Here is a 17,339-nt window from a genome sequence, read left to right as displayed (position 1 = left end):
TATTTTGTCTGAAAACCTCAGGAGTAAAAGCATAACAACAGGTGGTGAATAGGAATGCGTTGTCTGAAATATCAGGAGGAAAGTACAAGGGGAGGTAACAAACATGTCATGAAACACGTAAGATGATACATCACAGACTGTGTGTCTTAGTCTAGAAATGTTGGGATACGTTGCCTTAACTCTTTGTCCAGCCAAGTGAGCAGCGGAAAGTTCTGCCACTGACTAAATTGTCAGAATTGGAGGCAGTACTCCAGATATGGCCTTACCAGTGATGACTAAAGGGGAATCATCACTTCTCTAGATCTGCTGGCAATGCTCCGACTAATGCACCCCAATATGCCATTAGCCTTCTTGGCTACAAGTACACACTGTAGACTCATATCCAGCTTCTCTCATCCACTCTAATCCTCAGGTCCTTTTCTCCCGAACTGCTGTTTAGCCAGTAAGCCCCCCAGCCTGTAACAGTGCTTGGAATTCTTCCATCCTAAATGCAGGACTCTACACTTGTCCTTGCCGAACCTCCCCAGGTTTCTTTTAGCCCAATCCTTCCATTTGTCCAGGTCACTATTCCTACTCAACTTATCTACCTCTCCCCCTAGCTTAGTGTCATCAGCAAACTTTCTGAGGGTGCAATCCATCCCCTCATCCAGGTCATTAATAAAGATGCTGAACAAAACCAGTGGCAGAATGAACCCGAGGGGCACTCTGCTTCATACCTACCACCAACCAGGCACTGAGCCGTTGATCACTACCCATTGAGCACGACAGTCTACCCAGCTTTCTATCCATCTTACAAGTCATTTATCCAATCCATACTTCAACTTGCTGGCAAGAATACTGTGGAAAACCTTATCAAAAGGTTTCCTAAAGTTAAGGTATATCACGTCCACTGTCTTCCCTATATCCACAGAGCCAGTTACTTCATCAAAGAAGGCAATAAGGTTGGTCAGGTGTGACTTGCCCTTGGTAAATCCATGTTGACTATTCCAGATCACTTTCCTCTCTTCCAAGTGCCTCAAAATGGATTCCTTGAGGATCCCCTCCAGGATTTTCTGGAGACTGACCGGTCTGTAGTTCCCTCCCCAGATAATTGCTGCAGTGCCCAAGAAAATCCCTCATATGACACTACTGTGCACATATGCTGGAGGTTCTGGGTGACGTTCTGGCTCCACTGAAGTCAATGGCGAACTGCCAATGAAAAGCAACGGAACCAGAATTTCACGCCATGAGAAAAGATGCACTGAAGTGGGATGAGGAGCCAGGAGCACAATGGCACTCTTGGGAACCAAAGCACATTAAGATACACGTCAGAACTGGTCCATGATTTGGAAGAGAGGGGCTGTGGGAGTTCAGATCTTAGGTTTGGATCATTCCCAGTGTGAACACACGTTAATGGGCTCCATACTGGAGTGACTGGACTAAATTCTGTGGCCTGTCTTAGACAAGAGCTCAGACTAGATGATCTAGCAGTCCCTTCTGGATTTAACACTGATGAAAGCACCCACACTGCTCACCAGAGCTAGGCAGGGCAGAACTTGGTTCTTAGCAATGTGCTGCCACCAGGGAAATGGTGGGCTGGGGACGAGTGGATGGGTTTTAGCCATGTGCTTTGGAAAGCATTTTAAGGAAAATGTAAGTACGCACACCCAAAGCTTCTAAATCAAGTCAGACAGAAGTCACTGGGCAAACTGTGCAGCTAGTAATTAAAGAGTAGCTAATACCCACGGGAGGGTGGAGAGGGGGCTGGGGAGTTGAAGGCATGCCACATCTCATAGGAGGTTCTCAGCATGGCTTAGCTCCCATTTGTGCCCACTGGCTGTGCAATGCTTCCCTGCTTGAGCTATGTCCCACTCCTTTAAAACTAAACAACATGTGGAGAGTTCAACATGGAAAAACCCTTTCAGAAACCAAAACAATGTGAACTTTTCATCTGCAACACTGCTGCGAGCGGGGGTGTGCACTATTGCCAAGACCGCTGGAAGGGGAAAACCGAAGGGCTGCTTTTATGGTTCTTTTCAGTGCCGTAAGTTGCCGACAAAAGGTTTTGTCCACAGAACAATTGTCAACAATGCATGACCCTGAAAAAATGCAGAGGGAAAAGGTTACAAAGTTCCAAGACGACAGGGTATTTTAAGGGCTGTAAAATGATGTGCTGCACAGAGCCTTTTACAACTCAAAAGGAGCGGGGGGAAACACTACAGAATTTCATAGAGCCAGCCATTTATCTATAGAACTCTGGAACCAATCGATAAAATTCTGTAACCAGGATATAGCTCTCCATTAAATTGTAGTGACTGCTTTAAAAAAAATCCAATAAAGGACACAATTTTCTATTCAAGCCGATCTGTTTTTAGAGTAATTTCAAAAGAACTCTATTTTTTATTTTCAATTTAACTCTGTTGGTTTCAGCCTAAGTTTTACAGGAGTTTTCCAAGAGGGAAAGGTCTCAGCACAACCTCATTCAATTCTCCAGTCCTCTGAAAAGTCCTACAAAATTGAATAGTGATTATGGCACCAGTTTGGGAAAGACCTAAGCATCAGGGATCCCGTTGAAAATGTTAACTGGTTAAACTATCTGTTTAACTGGTTAACCGGCACACTGTGTTGCGCTGTGGGCGGCAGTCCTGGTTGGGCTAGAGCTGTCCTCTGCCCATGGTATAGCACTGGCATGGGCCAGTTCTGGTCAGGCCAGGCATTGGTTAACTGATAAGCATTACTCCTCTAAAACTTAGCACGGTTACCCATTTATATTACTATTAAGCATATGCTTAATTTTAAATACTTGCTTATAAACCATTGAGTTCCACTCAAGCCACTGCTTAAGTGCTTTGTTAAATCAACCAACAGGGCCTACAAAAATTTAAAAAAAAAGAAAAGTATTAAGAATTTCATGCGATCTTTTCTATGAGTTTTATGAGCAAACCTATAACATTCTATAGCCAGTCTGTTGATGTCTATTACGTTTGATACAATGATTCATGAAATCTCTAGAACAGTTATTAAATTCCATAGGATGTTTTCCATATGATCATAAGAGCAGCCCATTTAAAAAATTGTAAGAGTTATATTTCAGGAACTAAATTGTAGCTTTACATTTTTGCCTGCAGAACAGGTACAGTGCCAGTCTATCAAAGCAGAATTATTCTGTTCTGCTATTCATCCAGCTATGGGTCTTGGTTCGGATGCCTATATATTTCACTTAGGCGAGGTCTACACTAAAGGGGAAAAGTGGATTAAGATACACAACTCTAGCTACGTTAATTACATAGTTGGAGTCTACATACCTTAATTAGAGTTTCTGCGCTCTCTCCACAGTGGGAGGCTGACGGGAGCAAAGCAGGAGTGGCCCGAGGCCAGCTGCAGCAGCTGGCGCCCCATGTGGAACACGCGATCAGCACCCCTGCCTGCAGGGCCATCAATGGCCTGATGTCATCGGTGGGCACCCCAGGTGCCCTCATGACGTCATCATTGGGCAACCCGGGCGGCGGCGCCTTAGGCCGCGGCCGAGTCTGCCTATAGCCAAAGGCTCCTGTCAGCTTCCCTTAGTATTCACAGAAGCAGAAGTATTGGTGCTGATGGGAGTGCTCTCTGAGTTCAATTTAGCAGGTCTCTACTAGACCCACTAAATCAAACTCCAGATGATTTATTGTGGCAGCATGGATCTTTCACCTACTGAAGACATGGCCTTAGGCAAAGACTCTTAAGTCTTATGGGTCAGGGAGCCAGCAGAATTTCATCTCCTTTGATTTTGGAGGAACAAGGAGTGGGACCCAAAAGCTGCTCCATGAAGGTATCCTTCTGTTTGGGGCTTTTCACAGGTGCGCACACAGCTAGATGACAGAACTGGGCCCTACCTCCTATAGCTGGTGTTTTTTTCATAATCTCCAAAGCCTGCTAGAGCAACTAACCTGTGTGACTTCAGGGGATTCATGTCGCCTGTCTTTCCCTTCCCACATTTTGTTTGTCTTGTCTGAACTGGAAATGTGTCAGGAAAAGTACTGGGTTTCTTATTATTATGTATGGAGGGCACCTAGTCCCAGAGGGCCCTGATGTCTGTATATTATTACTCAGAGCAAATTATAATCCAGAGCTCTTCCCCCCACCCACTTCACTGGAGGGAGAATGATCCCAAACTAGCGTTTCCTTCTCCCCCTTGGATGATCACCAGGCATGTGTCACTGTCTTACAACAGGCAGGAGGAGCGAAGGCTACAGCTGTTATCCTGCTTTTTCAACTTGGTATATTTGCTTTCCCAGAGCAGAAGTTGGAGTGGGAGGCTACCAGTGCACGGCCGGGGCAGCTCAGAGGAGATGGGCTGGTGAGCAAAAAGGCTGCTGGGCTGTTTCCTCGGAGGAGGAACCAGGCTGGCGTCTGTGGATCCTGGATTAGGGTGATTTGATTACCGTTGTACAGCTGACGCTCTTTAAAAATGCACTTTACTTGCACAAAACCAGGTAGGATTTGCCTCCTCTGGGAAAACACCAAAACCTAGTGGCTGCCTGGGGCACTGATCCCAGACCTGGGTAACAAAGGATCTGGTTTAAATTAGTGGGTGCATTTTGCTCAAAGCAAATATGCTGCATCAGCTTATAGTTACTACAAAGCAACAGCTATTTATTTTGGAATGAACTGTATTGCATTTTGTAATCTCACACTGCGGGCTGTTTCTAGGAGCTTGCCTGACATTCCCAGGGTGTTGGGAGCAGCCCCTTTCAGAGACAGCTATTGCCCCCGACCCTCCTTGTGCCACACAGCTCCTCTCCACAATCATCATCACAGAGCTGAGACAACACAATGTATCTTCCTCCATAGTTTACTTCCTCCATAGTTTCCATTGGAGGATCTCAGCCAGTTTTGCTAATGTTAAACAAGGTAGGGAAGAGCCATCATATCCCTTTTATAGGAGAACAGGCTCAGAGAGGTGAAGCAACTTGCCCATTTCTCACAGTAATGTGTGTGGCAGAGCAGGGACTAGAAACTAAGTCCACCAGAACTTTAAACCTACACTTTACTAGGGATGTCAATGTGTAGACGACAGGATTAACTGATAAACCTGGGTTTACTGGTTAATCTTGTCAACTATATGCACTCCCCCCCACCTTGCTGCCTCACCTCCACATTGCTGCCCCTCTATCCCAGGCAGAGGGATACAGAGGCAGCAGCACAAGGTGGCAGAGGGCTCCCCAGAAGTGGGGCTGGAGGCACACTGGCTGTCCGCTCTGCCCCCAGGGACTATCAAATAGCCATGTAACCACTAAAATTTGATGGTGGTTACACCAGTGCTTTTTCTGGTGACAGTACGCCCCGGGACGGCGTACCGACACCTATTTTCCCAACAAACCTTAATTGAATGGGATTCCCCTCTGGCGTACCGGCACCTTCCTGGGGGCGGCTTGGCTCCCAGCAGAAGCCCGCATGTTGGGTAGGGGTGTGATTTTGACAGTAGAAAGCGTATTTTGTTCAGGGAACAGGTGCAGGGCTGTCTTTTATGGGACTTTATAGGATTTATGGGACCCTATAAAATTGGTGTCCTATGCCTGATGGTACAGCCAACGGGATGATTTTTAGAGATGTGATTTTATGATCTTTAGCAACACATTAATGAAATATTTTAAAGCTAATATTATACTAAGCTCCTGTCGACTAACACAGTAACTTCAGAAACTGATAGTATATACCTGGGGTTGGCAAATGCCTGTTAAATGGCTTCATTACCACCTGAATGGCACTTTTACAGGTTCAGTGCTCTACTAATAGTGGCAGGCTTCTTTACTTTTAAGTTAACTAGCTCCTCTCCAGAGGAAGCAGAACCACAAAACAGGGATTGGAAGAGGTAGCTGGGTGGACACTAAGACCCACTGGTGCCCCAAATTTTCTGGTGCCCTACACAGGTGCATATTCTGCATAGAGTTAAGGATGGCCCTGAATTGGTGTAAGCTATCCCCGCAAAGCACTCTTCTTCAGGTATAAGCTGCACTTCCAGTGGGAGGTTTGCCAACGTAGCTATACTTGCAAAGCACACTAGGCCTTAGTCTGAAATTTCCTTCCTTACATATTGTAGGGCCATGACCTATCCAAGTGACTTGCATAAGAGAAAACTGTAAGCACAAGGCATAATGCCAGGTAATAACTCTACTGTATTACAAGTTATCACAGCAGCTTGGAAATTGCTTTGTATGCCTGACTCCTCTATTTTGTATCATAACAGAAGCCAGGCTGCTGGCTGCACTGTACCATACGTTGGCTCTGCTGCCACATCTGAGGAAGAGCCTGGTGTGGCAGGCGGGTCGCCTGGTTTGTCTGAGGTAACAAATCTGTCCCATGTTTCCAGAGAGAAAAGAAAGAATGCTTGGTCGGGAAGCAGAGACTCCATCACTACAGGGATCCGTAGCCCTGCTGCTTGGCATTGTTGGACTCACAGGACACTGTGAAAAAGCTGACCTGTGAGATCCCCGGCTGCCAAAGGCAAAGCGTGTTCAGGCCAATAAATAATGTCTCATCTGTAATTACTTTCTGGATCATCTCATCTCAGAAGGTAGCAATGTTAGTTAAACAACTTTGGGCTTTATCTCCTCCTGCAGCCGATGCTGTTTGTTTACAGCCAGCACGTTCATTGTGTGCTTTTAGGGTCTCCTCTACGCCAACAAAAACCAACTGGATGATAGACATAAACAAAATGCATATTCATTTTTCCAGCAAGCAGCTTTTCTTCCCTGTGTCTCTCACAGAGAAAAAGCCACGTGTGATTGCTTTTTGCTGTTCTTTGTGGAGTCTTGAAAACATGGTCTTTTATACATAAAATATGTATATGAGGCAGCATTATGGTTTATACTTACTCAATGTGGTTCTCATACATATAGATGAGAAAAATCATTCAAAATTATTCATTTACCTGATGCTTTTCACTCTGTGAACTGCATCGGCAGACTTCAGTGTTGTAGAATGTATTCATTATACTTAATTGTTTGCCAAATGATTTTTAGAGATACTTTTGGGTCTGTAAATGATTCTGAAGCAGACTGTTACAAGTTTTCACTATTAGAAACTCAAGCAAAGGCATGTTGGTAATGCATATGATCCCTTATAGGATGAACAACTCTTAAGTTTCCAGTGTGGTTTAGAATTCTATATGAGGCTTTTTGTAAATATCCTCCAAGATTTGCTTAGAAATCAGTATTTCCACAAAAAATCCAGGACCAATAAGCTTGTTCATTAGAATATTTCCAGAAAACAAACGCAGACGGGACAAAGAAAGTGTAAACTATATGCTTAAAGAATATGAATAACTAGAAGTAGAATTTGCTCACCCTTCATATTACACATATTACACACATGCTCTTTTCTGTTTTAAAGTTCAGAGGGGTAGCTGTGTTGGTCTGTAACTTTTACAAATGAATAGTTCTGTAGCACCTTAGAGACTAACAATCGTATAGGTGCGTAACGACACCCATTTTCCCTGCATAACTTAATACATCTTTTTTTTTTTTGCTCAACAACTTTCCTCCCCCCCGGAGTACCGGCATCTTCTTTCTTACAAAAAAAGCACTGTAGATATATATGTACAGAAAGAGAGAGAGAGAGAGCGCGCGCTACAGGACTACTTGTTATTTTCGATTATGTATGTGATCCGTCTTAAGATGTATACGTAATGCCGTCACCCTAGTTTTTCTGAGCCCATATATCATATGAAATGGCGCCCTGCCAGGACACGTAGCTCCAAAACACAAGCCTATTCCACTTAAACTAACATGGAAGCATTTGTTGGTTGATCACCTCTTATGTGGTTGAGCCACTGCGGGGGTGGGGGTGAAGACAGTTGACCATCATCAACCACATCGACATACTGACAAAAAAATCAGCTGACCTCCAGTGAATCCTGCTCCCAGGTTACCCCATCCCACACAGCTGCCACTCTCAAGGAAAACCCTAGTTTAAAAGATGAGCTTCAAAGCAGGCTCAGAAGGTCCTGCCAATTTTGGCTGCACTGGACTAACTGACGGCGCAAATTCCAGAGCAGAAGGTCATCCACCAAAAACATGCTTCCATTAGTCCCTGCAGACCAACTCCTGGGGACACCAGTAGAAAATGCCTGGCTGATCCGAGAGGCAGGGTGTAAGAGGAGAGGTAGGCTGTAATGCATCCAGGATGGGAACTGGTCAGGAATTTTCATAGGACATTATAGATTTAGACCCCAAGTTTTTTGTGAAAATATATCAAGATTGAGGGAGCACAGACAGGTTTCCTGCCCTGGTGGGCTTCCATCCAGCCTGGGCTTCTGGTATATATGGCCCTCGGGTAGCCCCACCATGCAGACTGCCCAGGGTCAGAGATCCAGGGCTTCCAGGCTTCCTCCCACACAGCCAGGAAGTCCTGTTTCTAACCAGAGCTCAGTTCCTGGCTCGGCTGCAGAGTATTTGGCAGCTGCGGGAGCCCCATGTTCTGAGCCATTGCCATAGTCTGTACTCTGGCTACGTACGGTTCCTGCCTGCAAGAGCTGATGGCCTATGGAGAGCAGACACACAGAGGATGGCAGGAGAAACAGGGCAGGGTGGAACAGAGTGGCCAAGATTGCAGTGGAAGAGATGGGAAGAGAACCCAGGTCTCCTGATCCCTGGTATAATACTTGACTTCCTGTATGAGGGGCTTTTTGTTTGACTCTCAGGCTCCAGGTAACAGCAAACAGCACACCCAGCCTACCCACCCTGTAGGGATGGTTAATGGGTGGGGGCTGAAGCAGCTTCCTGCCGACCATGGGTAGGGGGCTACTCTCACCACAGACATGAGCTGCTCTAGTCATCCAGAGCAGCCCCTGTCTGCAGCAGGCCCAGGCGTTTATATGTTTAACCAGTTAACTAATTAAATGGGATTTTACATCCCTTCCTCCCCGTGGGCAAAATTTGTGAAGAAACTCATGAACTGCTTCTGTGACACACAGGAACCCAGGGATCTCCCTCCTTCCCTACATTACCAACCACATCAGACATGGCCACTGAAACCTGCCCCACCTGGCTGGACCTCTGCAGCAACCTCCCTTCTATTAGTGCCCTTTTTGGCTCTGGTGATTGCTGCTAAAAAAGTCACGGTAACGTGGACTTGTTTGATAGGCCCACAAGAAGCTAATCAATAATGTTTTAACAATTCGGAGTGTTCACTCATAAATATTTATAGAAAAACACCCAGCCACCTTCGTAAAGTGCCGGTGGTGAAATGTGGAACAGACGATCTATGTTCTCCTCCCTGAGATTCATCACCACAATCTTTGAAAGCAGATCAATTCATCACACTAACTATGCCATAGGAATAGGAAAATCAATCCTTGGAATAAGAGCAAAAGGCAGAGGTATTTAATTATTACCCAACACAAGTTATTTATTTATTAGTGCACCAGGGTCTCCGTTGCTGTAAGCGATTCCTCACACAAGACCGCAATGGCTGTATCTGAAGTCTAGACGTCCAAGTTCTTTAATGGAAGGCAAGGACATGTACATGTAAGGTATTACCTGTCTGTCATACATGCTCCTTTTTAGCTATTTGTAAGCGCTCATCAGCGTAATTCATGGTGTCATGCCAGGCTTTCCTTGATAATAATAAAAATGAGCTCTCCTGGTACTGAGCTTTTATAGATACATGAAACATCCCAGGTTTCCCCATCTATTGCAATGTCACCTCATTCCCCCGAAGGAGATGTATCACTGCTTGTGCCACATGGAAGTTCATCACACTCATAGGGCCTCGTACCGCAGGCATTAGATTGCAGGTATTTCCAATGCATTTTTGCATTGAAATAGTGGCTCTGAAAAGGAGGGGAGGAGCGGGAACAGAGCATGAATCAGCCAATTCATGGGCCCTCCAAAAGTGCAGGGGGGGCAGCAGAGACAGGGTGAATGGGCTGCAGATGGCACCCAAATGGGTCACAGATTGCCCACTACTGGGCTAAGTAAAGGATGACCAGCAATGTTCCCTCTAATTCTTTCCATCCATGTGCAGAATAAATTTTGTCATGTGCACCAAGACGTGCAGATATGCACCACCAGTAGAAACATGTTGCTCGCTGTGGGCGCTCTGCTAATCACCTGAGCGGCATTTGACTCTCTCCTGGGTGGCTGCCGAAGTGCTTAGCTTACAGGGAACACTGATGGTCAGTCACTTTCAGGAGTAGAAAGAGTTCTGCTTTGAACATCTTTCACACAACTCAGCAACCCTAAAGAGGAGGCTATCTGCAGGACCAGGCTAGACTTAGACCGTTCAGTTCTGCCCTTTGTGAGCTCTTTCCTGTCTTTTGATAGGTAGGGTTGCCAGATGGTTTGACCAAAAATACCAAACATGTCCCCCCCCCCAAAAGAAAACCCACTGGGAAAAAAAAGGGGGGAGACCAAAGTTGTTGAGGGGGAAAAAACAGCATGGCCCCTTTAAGAAATGCCTTTGAGGCTTTTTGGCCCTAACAGGTTGCCAGCAGCTGTCTGCCCTCTTGTCTTCCTGCTCCGGGACAGACATCTACCCAAGAAAGCACCTGGGATTTTTGCCTCCTGACTGGGAAAAAAATCTGAAATTTTTTACCAAACAGGAGGCACAAATACCGGACTGTCCAGGTCAATACCGGGCACCTGGCAACTCTATTGATATGTGATTTGAGGTTATGCCTAAAATGTTTTCGTGTTCTCTTGACGGACCCCAATCAAGCTCAGGATCCAACACTGAGCAGGAGACCCTTCCTGTCCCCATGGGCTCACAAACTCAGAGCAGATGGAGCAGAAGCACAGAGCAGGGAAATAATTTGCCCAAAGACACCCAAAGGCCAGGGCAGGAACAGAACCCAGCTCCCCGGCAGGGCTTTATCATTAGACTAGGGATGTAATAGTGTAGTTGAGTAACCAATTAGCCAATCAGCAAAAGCTTATTGGTTAATGCTATAGGCTACACGCATTCCCTTCCCCCCCCCCCAAATAAACCTTTTAGCAGGCTGGCCAGCAGCTCCACTCAGTCTGGAGCCTGCCCCTGCTGCAGCTCTGCATTTAAAGTGTACTAGGAGCCAAGCGGGCTGCCCCGCTCGGTTCTGGCTCATGCTGTGTCCAGGAGCTCAGTCCAGGGGCTGCTGCCACCTCTGTATCAGAGGCAGCAGTGTGGGGCGACAGGCAGCCAGTCCGTGAGGGGAGCTGGTTTTTAAACTGGTTCCCCTTGCGGACCAGCTCCTGCCTGGCACCCCCTGCTGCTGCCTCTGATAGAGAAGCAGCAGTGCAGAGTGGCAGGGGGCTCCTTGGGAGTGGAGCCAGAGCGCACTGGGGACCACCCCTGGGGACTATAGGATAGTCGAGTCACCGATAAGAATTCATGAGGTTACTCAGCTGTTCAATTAAGCGATATCTAACATCCCTACATTAGACCAGACTTGCTTGTACACGTACAGGGCAGAGCCCAGCTATGGAAGGAATCAGATGGGCTAGTTTTACAGAAATCTCATCCATGCTTGCTCCAATCATGTTCCTCATTCTTCTGGGCTGTGTTTACATTGGCACCCTTTTCCGGAAAAGGGATGCTAATGAGACACTTCGGAATTCCTACTTAAAATCAGGAATAAGGGATCTTCCGGAAAAGGCTTTATTTTCCGAAAGATCCCGTCTAGACTGGCGCTTTTCTCCAGCAAAGCCCCGAGCTGGAAAAAAGCGGCAGCCATGTTCATGCAAATGCCGCAGGAAAAATTTAAATCCCTGCGGAATTTGCAATTCCGAAGTGTCTCATTAGTATCCCTTTTCCGGAAAAGGGTGCCAATGTAGACACAGCCCTGGTGTTCTTTCCCTATTTCTGCAGCAGGAGCATCGCATAAAGCTGGGGAGGAGAGGAGTGGGGGAAGGAGTGGAAGGCTACAGATCAGAAAAGCTGACTTGGAAAGTTTGATTTATTGCCCCCACTGAACAGTCTGGAGGAGGTGAAGAAGCAGCACCACTTAGAAGTAATTTAGCTTTTCAGCATCTGCGGGTCTATTGATTAGCTAGAGCAAGTAAGTAAATGAGGGAGATGAAGGGACAGGTGATAAGAAGCGATTGATGTCCTACCAGGCTAACGCCATAAAGTCTAATGACATTTTCATTCCTTTACAAGCATTTCAGCCAGAAATGATTCAGGATGGTCTCTCTTGGGAGGTAACTCCCTGTCCTGCAACTGGGAACGATGTGTTAGGGTCAAAAAGGTTTCTCGGGAGGATGGGTTCCAGTCAGCTCTCCGCAATCCTAGGCTATGTCTAGACTGCAGGCTTCTTTCGAAAGAGGCTCTTTCGAAAGCATCTTTCGAAAGATCGCGTCTAGACTGCAGGCGGATCTTTCGAAAGAGCAATCCGCTTTTTCGAAAGAGAGCACCCAGCGAGTCTGGATGCTCTCTTTCGAGGAAGCCCTATTTACATTGAAGAACGCCTTCTTTCGAAAGAGGAACTTTCGAAAGAAGGCGTTCTTCCTCGTGAAACGAGGTTTACCGCCATCGAAAGAAAAGCCGCGTTCTTTCGAAATAATTTCGAAAGAACGCGGCTTGAGTCTGGACGCAGGGGAAGTTTTTTCGGGAAAAGGCTACTTTTCCCGAAAAAACCCCTGAGTCTGGACACAGCCCTAGTGTTAGATCCATCACTCACATTTTCATTGGGACTAAGCCTGTTGGTTAATAGCCAGAAAGGCCCCTGGTTCTGCTAACAACATTTCACCGTGCGGCCTTGGGCAAGTTACTGCAACTCTGCCTCAGTTTCCCTCTACCTGTAAAAGAGTTTAATGATACTTGCCCCCAAAAAGGCTTAAAATGCTCACAGGAGGCTTTGAATGCATGAAATTTGTATACCATTGAGCATCGGGAATTATTGACCACGTCAGCTAGTGGGGAGAGGAGATTCCTCCCCAAACCCACCGCATTCAGTTTCATTGCTGCAGCACTTCGGATGTGTATATAAAACCACACAAAGCACCGCTGAGACCGAATAACTGAACTTGACGAATCTATTTCAGTGCCTCAACCTAGGGAAATTTCACTGCCCTGTTCACCCATCGCCGAGGTTGTGAACCGGATGCATGAGAGTGCAGTCCTGGTAGGCTTTTCTTGTATTCATTGAGAACTGCAGAATACACCGAGGGAGCTTACAGTGTAACGGGAGGCCAAGAGAAATGGCCCTTAACTACAGTAACACTCTGCAGTGAGACCATGCAGCATCTTTCAGCTGGGCCTCCACGGTGAGGCAGGCGCGCGCTGTCCTTCCAAAGTTATTGATGGGGAAACCAAAGAGGTAATGGGAGCAGGATTTCACCCTTAGGGCCAGTGACTTCAGTATGTGCCAGATCATGCCCTAACCTGTCTCTTCCCTATCACCCTGCCACGCTCTGTGGTCAGTGCAACCCATCTTTCCACCCTTCATGTTTTCAAAACGGTGCCGCTGCTCTCCAGAGAGGAGGCGGCAGGGAAGAGAGAGTCAGGAAGGCAGCGGCGGGAAGCAATCTGGAATGAGTAATGTAGCCAGAAGCTAGCAAGTGTTTGTAGTGGGATCTGGAGGAATTGGGGGTGGAGGCAGGGCAGTCCTCTCGCATACGCAGAATACGCTGCTGCATAGGACACCCGAAAATATGGGGCACCACTGGGTCTTACTGTCCACCCACCCGCCTCTTCCTAGCTCTGTTCCGTGACTTCACTGCCTCCGGAGAGGGTCTAGAAACATGTCATTAGCGTGTTGCTTACGATTATAAAATCACATCTCTAAAATCATGCCCCGTGCCTGGCTGCCTTTGGGCATAGGGCACCAGTTTAATAGTACTGCATAGGGCTCCATAAATTCTAAGGATGCCCCTGGCTTCAGTTTTCAGCTTCAGAGTCTGGGCTGGCCTCTCTCTCCTTGGGCGGGTTGCTTGCTGGTTTTATTTCAATATCGGGCAGCCACACTGGTCATTTTCACAGTTTATGCTGGCTCCTGAACTGGCAAATTATTACAGCTCAGTGCCTCATTCATTAAACTAATCAGATGTGGATTAGGCTTAGCTGGAATTTTTTATACAGCATGAGATTCCTAGCCCTACAGCTACCCAGAGAAAAATCTACCTTTGAACAAACAGCATGCAATATATCAACTGACATATCGAGAAAAACGGAGAGTGCACGATGGGAAAAAAAAGGGGGGGGGATCTTTGCTATCATCCGAGAACCTCTGGGAAGGGTGGGTTGCCTAAGAAAGCAGGTCTCTGTGCTTGTCGGCAGATGAGAGCAGAGCACGAGGAGCCAACTTGTCAAAAGTCACAGTTTCTCCCCCTTGTTTTCACAGCAGTAGCTGTTTATGGAGCACAAGACTATTTCTAGTGCTCCGTGTGTGATCCTAGTCACAAAGAGATCCCATAGCCAGAGGCCAGCGAGACAGAAATGAAGAGGAACATTTTCAAAAGTGCACAGATGACATTGGAACCTTAGGAGTCTAGGGCGTTGTCTGCACTAGCGTGGGCCGTCAACTTAAGTTATGCAACTTCAGCGAGGTGAACAACATAGCTAAAGTTGACGTACTTAGGTCTGCTTACCACAGTATCATCAGCAGAAAGTCGACAGCTGACGCTTGCCCATTGACTCCACTTACTCTTCTTGTTTTGGTAGAGTACCAGAACTGACAGGACAGTTCTTGGTGGTTGATTTATAGTCTCTATACCAGACATGATAAATCAACTCCTGCTGGATCGATTGCTGCCCTTTGATCCAACCTGTAGTGAAGACATGCCCATGGTCTCATGGCAAGTCAATGAAATTCAGATTCCCAAGTGCCTATGGGCAGGGCTGGATTATCCAATAGGCAAACTAAGCACGTGCTTAGGGCACTAGCAAAGCAGGGGCACACACACACACACACACACACACACACACACACACACACACACAACGATTTTACGGTATAGTATTGTTTTTATTTTGAATTACATATGGGGGGGGACCATAATCTTTTCAGTGTTTAGGGCCTCTAAAGGTCCTAATCCAGCCGTGCCTATGGGTATGTGTACACAGCAAGTGAAGATGTATTATAGTGTGGGGAGCCATACCCGGGCCAGCTTTAATTAGGTAACAGTGGCAGTGATTATACTGCAGCTCAGGTTTCAGCATGAGATAGCAACCAGAATAGAATCCCAGACTCCCCATAGTTATGTTGGCAGCCTGTGCTGAAGTCTATGCTGCCGTGTGCATGATGCTAGTGTTACCCATGCAGGTAAGCCTACCCATGCCCCAATCACACCAGTGCAGACACACCCCAGGTCACTTTTGAAAATGGCACTTTGGTGCATTTGAAAACCTTACCCATCTCCTAGGCCTCTCTGCAGTGGGACAGGAACCATACGGTCAGTTTTCAGGGTCCAGGGGCTATGGCTGCCAACAGCTCTCGGCACCCAATTTGGATAATGATCATTTCTGCTCCTAGGTGCCTAGGCTGAGGAAGGAAATCCTAGGGCTGGGGGCAATGGGAAGTCAAACAGAACCCTTTTTTCTTTCATTACTCGCCATCCTGCACAGCAGGTCAACAGGAACGGTCCCGCCTGGCAGTTTCCAGGCTGGAAATCAGCCCTGCACGGGGCTTAATGCAAACGTGCAGCCTGTGTCATCAGAACCCAAGCAGCCAGGTGAGCCGGCTCATCTAAGCAAAGGCTGAGAATAGCTGGAGGCTCCGTGCTGCCTCTGAAAGTGTGAATCTCCCAGCCGGCCGCCATACTCCAGAACACTTGACAGCTGGAAGGGCAGAGGGAGGAGAAGGAACGTCCCAGGGATGGCATCTTCTAAATGCCTTTAAAAGAGACAGCGTGGGGGAGGGGGAGGACTTTCAGAAGTGCCCAGCACTGGCCTAACTTTGTTTCCACTGAAGTTGAAGGGAGCTTTACCCTCAACATCAGTGCGCGGCGCGCTTTGGAAAACCGCACCCAGCGTTCGCAGGCGGGACCCAGCCAAAATCGTTGCTGGAAACAGAATGTCAGACACAAACCCAGCACCTGGGGCTGAAAGCTGCTCCTCCGTCTGGCTCACTTGACTTACCAGGTTGACGAAGTCCTGGTAACAGATCTTCCCGTCTGAATTGTTGTCTGCCAAGGCCAAGAGGACCTCCAGCTTGTGTGGGTCCAGCTCAGAGCCGTGTCTCTGGAGGAGGTTTTGGAATTTCTCAGTGCTGATGTAGCCAGTGCTCTCGGGGTCGAACTGAGAGGGAGAAAACAAAGCAAGAGTTATATGCTCAGCATGACACAGCGCCTACAATGCCGACCTCCGGAGGGGTCAGCCACAGGCCCCGCTGGGATGGCAGCAGTGTTGCTGCAGAGTGACACGTTGCCACGCACGCCATCACAACGGTATCCCTTTGGCAGGTAGCACTGTGGGCTGCAGTGCAGCTCTCGGTACAAGGGATGGGGAGCATGGACGGCGGGTATAAGAGGTAGGGGAAAGCAACGCCTTCACAAACTGCCAGCCCAGCACTGCCCACCCTCTGCCCCCAGGTCCCGCCCCACTTCAGGGCATCTCCCCTGGGCTGTCTGGGATTCAGCCCTGCTAAGGCTGGGGACGAGCCATCAGCCCTCCAGGGGTTGGGGCTATGTGCTACTCACCCTCCCTCTCCCCTGTGCTCCAGCTGGGGCCAAGGAAGGCTGGTGCCACTTGCCCTGCCCTTCCCCTGTGCTTGGGAGGGGAGGACTAAGGCCATGTATTGCCCATTGGGGTAGGGTGGCCTAACCCTATAGTGAGGGGGGTAGGGGCACTAGGCTCCTACTGGGTCTTCGGTGGCAGGGGTGGGGCCTCAGACAGAAGGGGCAGAGCTTGGGGCTCCGCCCCCCATTGCCCTAGGTTCACCTGCTGCTCTTGATGGGGAGAACTCCTCTACCATCACCCAATCAGTAGTAGGCAGCCAGTTATACTAGGTGGAGGGACACTGTCCTGGATGCTGTGTCAGGGCTGCAGAATGTAAAGGTTATGTCTGCCTGAGGCAGGGAGGGATGCTCCAGGTGAACACAGAAGGGAGAGCAAGAGAAGACATCGGTGAGCAGAAAAGCAAACCCCTGCATTTCCCTAGAGAGCAGCCTGAGGGCTTTGGTTGCTGGCCGCTTGGGGTGGTGATCACATCCAGTCAGGCACACGAGAGCCCACCTAGCTAGAAAGGAGGAGGGGCCTGGCTCTTGAGAGAGTGACCACGCCAAACTGCCAGCAAGCAGAGACACAACCCCAAAGCTCTAGTACCTGCAGGATTGCAAGCACCTGCTTTCTAAAGTTAATTCCTAATCCAGAGCATGAGACACATAGGGTTATGAGGACAAAAGAACCTCCCTCCCTCAGCTTGGCATTCAGATACCACCTCTTCTCCTCTGGATTCTATTCAG

At 47.8% G+C, this 17,339-nt stretch overlaps 2 protein-coding genes across 6 annotated transcripts in view; one reads left to right on the top strand and one right to left on the bottom strand.

The window, feature by feature from the left end:
* Window positions 1–17,339, bottom strand: part of RHBDL3 (rhomboid like 3) — a 156,978-nt gene that overhangs the window by 66,498 nt on the left and 73,141 nt on the right. For all 5 annotated transcript variants that reach the window (XR_012896900.1, XM_006125162.3, XM_006125163.3 and 2 more), the window contains one exon: window positions 16,015–16,173. Coding sequence is in view for 4 of the 5 variants with exons in the window: in XM_006125162.3 (XP_006125224.1) it covers window positions 16,015–16,173 (159 nt within the window). In the remaining variant the exon portion in view is untranslated. The remainder of the gene's footprint in view (window positions 1–16,014; window positions 16,174–17,339) is intronic.
* The window catches only part of LOC102457124 (sterile alpha motif domain-containing protein 9-like), a 221,437-nt gene that overhangs the window by 166,109 nt on the left and 37,989 nt on the right, over window positions 1–17,339 (top strand). The window lies entirely within an intron of this gene.

This window comes from Pelodiscus sinensis, chromosome 20 (assembly GCF_049634645.1).
Source record: "Pelodiscus sinensis isolate JC-2024 chromosome 20, ASM4963464v1, whole genome shotgun sequence".
Lineage (NCBI taxonomy): Eukaryota > Metazoa > Chordata > Testudines > Trionychidae > Pelodiscus > Pelodiscus sinensis.
Note: the sequence above shows the minus strand (reverse complement) of the source record. Positions and strands in the feature narration are given on the sequence as shown.